The sequence below is a fragment of the Sardina pilchardus genome, chromosome 3, assembly GCF_963854185.1.
Source record: "Sardina pilchardus chromosome 3, fSarPil1.1, whole genome shotgun sequence".
Taxonomy (NCBI): Eukaryota; Metazoa; Chordata; class Actinopteri; order Clupeiformes; family Clupeidae; genus Sardina; species Sardina pilchardus.
This window is the reverse complement of record NC_084996.1, coordinates 10981233-10983732: the sequence shown is the minus strand read 5'-3', so window position 1 is coordinate 10983732 and position 2500 is coordinate 10981233. Positions and strand designations below refer to the sequence as shown.

The following is a 2500-nucleotide window of genomic DNA, read 5'->3' as shown; positions in this document are numbered from 1 at the left end:
GTGACATCAGAAAAGTGTGCAGTGGACTCTGGAGCTGTATATGTGTGTACCTACTGTATGCCTAAGTTGGATGTGTGTGTATGTCCATGTCCATGTGCGTGTGAGCATTTGTGTAAATGCTAGTGTTTGTGTGTGCGTTTGTGTATGTGAAAGTGTGTGCGTATATGTAAGTACTGTATGCATTTATGTGTGTGTACTGTATGTACTCATGCGTGTATCTGTGTGTGTGTGTGTGTGTGTGTAGGGGTGGCGGTGGCGGCGGTGGTGGCGCCGGTGGTGGTGGCGGCGGCGGCTCCATCAGCAGTCAGGGCACAGTGGGAGGCGGTCAGCGGCGCCGCCTGTACAGCGCCGTCCCCGGCCGCGTGTTCGTGGCCACGCGCTCCCACACCGCCCAGGGCGAGCGCGAGATCAGCTTCAGCAAGGGAGACAAGGTCAAAGGTGAGCCGTGAGCAGTGGCTCTTGATTGGTGGTGTGTGCCTGTAAAAGTGACACAGACAGTCCATTTGTGTGTGCTTCCATTCTACAAGTTTGCAGAAGTTGCTCTGCCAGTGTTTGAGTAGCTTGTAGCTAGTTTTGGACATTTTTGCATGAGCTTATATGTTTTAGTAGCTTGTAGCTAGTTTTGGGACATTTTTGCATGAGCTCATATGTTTGTGTAGCTTGTAGCTAGTTTTTGGACATTTTTGTATGAGCTTATATGATATGTTTGAGTAGCTTGTAGCTAGTTTTGGGACATTTTTGTATGAACTTATATGATATGTTTGAGTAGCTTGTACTGTAGCTAGTTTTGGGACATTTTTGTATGAGCTCATATGTTTGAGTAGCTTGTAGCTAGTTTTGGGACATTTTTGGGACATTTTTGCATGAGCTCATATGTTTACTGGCTTAATGCAATGAGGGGACTAAACAATATAAACAACATATGTCAGTATACATTTAGAATTCTGATTACTTGTCTCCATCACCCTAATCTCCCCCCCCCCCCCCTCCTCTCTCTCTCTCTCTCTCTCTCACTCTCTCTCTCTCTCTCTCTCTCTGTTGGTCTTGTTCAGTGCTGAGTGTGGGTGAGGGGGGCTACTGGGAGGGCACGGTGAGGGGGCGCACTGGCTGGTTCCCCTCGGACAACGTGGAGGAAGTAGCGCTACGTAGCCTGGAGCCCCGCTCAGGTGAGACACTCGACACACACACACACACACACACCACAGACACAGACAAACACACCTAGATTTCGATATTAGTGATAGGCTTTGTCAGTACCACCGCAGGTTTCCAGGGGGAGATTGCCTCTCCTCTCCTCATTAATTCTCACCCTGAGCAGCAGTGGACCTCGGCCTGTGGTGAGAACACCGTCGGACTCTCCAGCTCTCTGACATAGCAGTTAGCAGTGAAACTGCGTTGTGCCAATACTGTCTATTAATAGGTGCCGGCTCTGTGCTACATTCCACTGAAGTAACAAAGGCAAACAGCGTTACGCTGGGACTTCAGACTGCAGATGTCGCGTTTATTTTTAAAACCAATCTCGCACGTTCGCAGCTCAGCTGTCGAAGTGTGGCGGCCAGAAGCAAAGATGGTGCTAGGAGAGAAAATGCCAAAAGCTTCATTCTTCATTTGAGTAATTGCAGCGTTCGCTCTCTCTCACACACACACACACACACACATGGGGACGTGCGTCCGCTGGCGCTGTGGCGTGCGCACGGTGATCCTGGCGCCCACGGACGCCCAGCGGCTGCTGCCCGGTGGCAGATGTGGTGGCGTGGTGGCGGTGCTCATTCCGCTGTGTGTGTGTGTTCCAGAGAGCCGCAGCGAGAGGACCAAGCGACTCTTCAGGCACTACACCGTGGGCTCCTACGACAGCTTTGACGCGCCCAGGTAAGGACAACATGGCTCTAATAGCACTTTGGTTTAGAGAAGAGACATATGTATGTGTATCTCCTCTCTCTCTCTGTCTCTCTCTGTCTCTCTCTCTCTCACGCACACACACATGCACATACAAACACATACTCACACACACAAAGCTGAATCATGGATGCAAATATACAAATATTGCTGCATGATACAATACATGCCTTTATTGTGCTGCCATTCAGTGGTTTCGTCTGAATGACATTGAGCAGCACCAAGAGCGGTTGTGTGTGCCCTGGCATTCAAACAAACTTCACGATGCACATTGGTGGTCTCCTCTAACTCTGCGCTGTGAGTACAGCCTCCAAGACACATGTCAAATTGCTGCCATGTCACAGTGACCCTTTCAGAACAAAAACCGTGGCCGAAAACTGTCTGTGCGATGTGTGGTGGGTAACTGGTGTGTCTGAGTGACATGCGGACTGCTCCCCCCTAGTCCAGAAAAAGTTCTAGACTGAAGGTTCTCTCCAAATGATTCGGATTTCTGTGAAGATGCTGACAAACAATTTGCTGACAAGCTGCTGAGTTGTGTGTTTAATGCACCGATTTGTTTTTATGTGTCGTGGGTTGTTGCTAGCATATAACCTGCATGTTGGTA

General features: G+C 49.5%; 1 protein-coding gene across 1 annotated transcript in view; it reads left to right on the top strand.

The window, feature by feature from the left end:
* shank1 (SH3 and multiple ankyrin repeat domains 1) overlaps window positions 1–2500 on the top strand; it is a 51731-nt gene that overhangs the window by 18191 nt on the left and 31040 nt on the right. The window contains exons 12-14 of the mRNA XM_062530907.1: window positions 302–438; window positions 1053–1166; window positions 1794–1869. Of these exons, the coding sequence (XP_062386891.1) occupies window positions 302–438; window positions 1053–1166; window positions 1794–1869 (327 nt within the window). The remainder of the gene's footprint in view (window positions 1–301; window positions 439–1052; window positions 1167–1793; window positions 1870–2500) is intronic.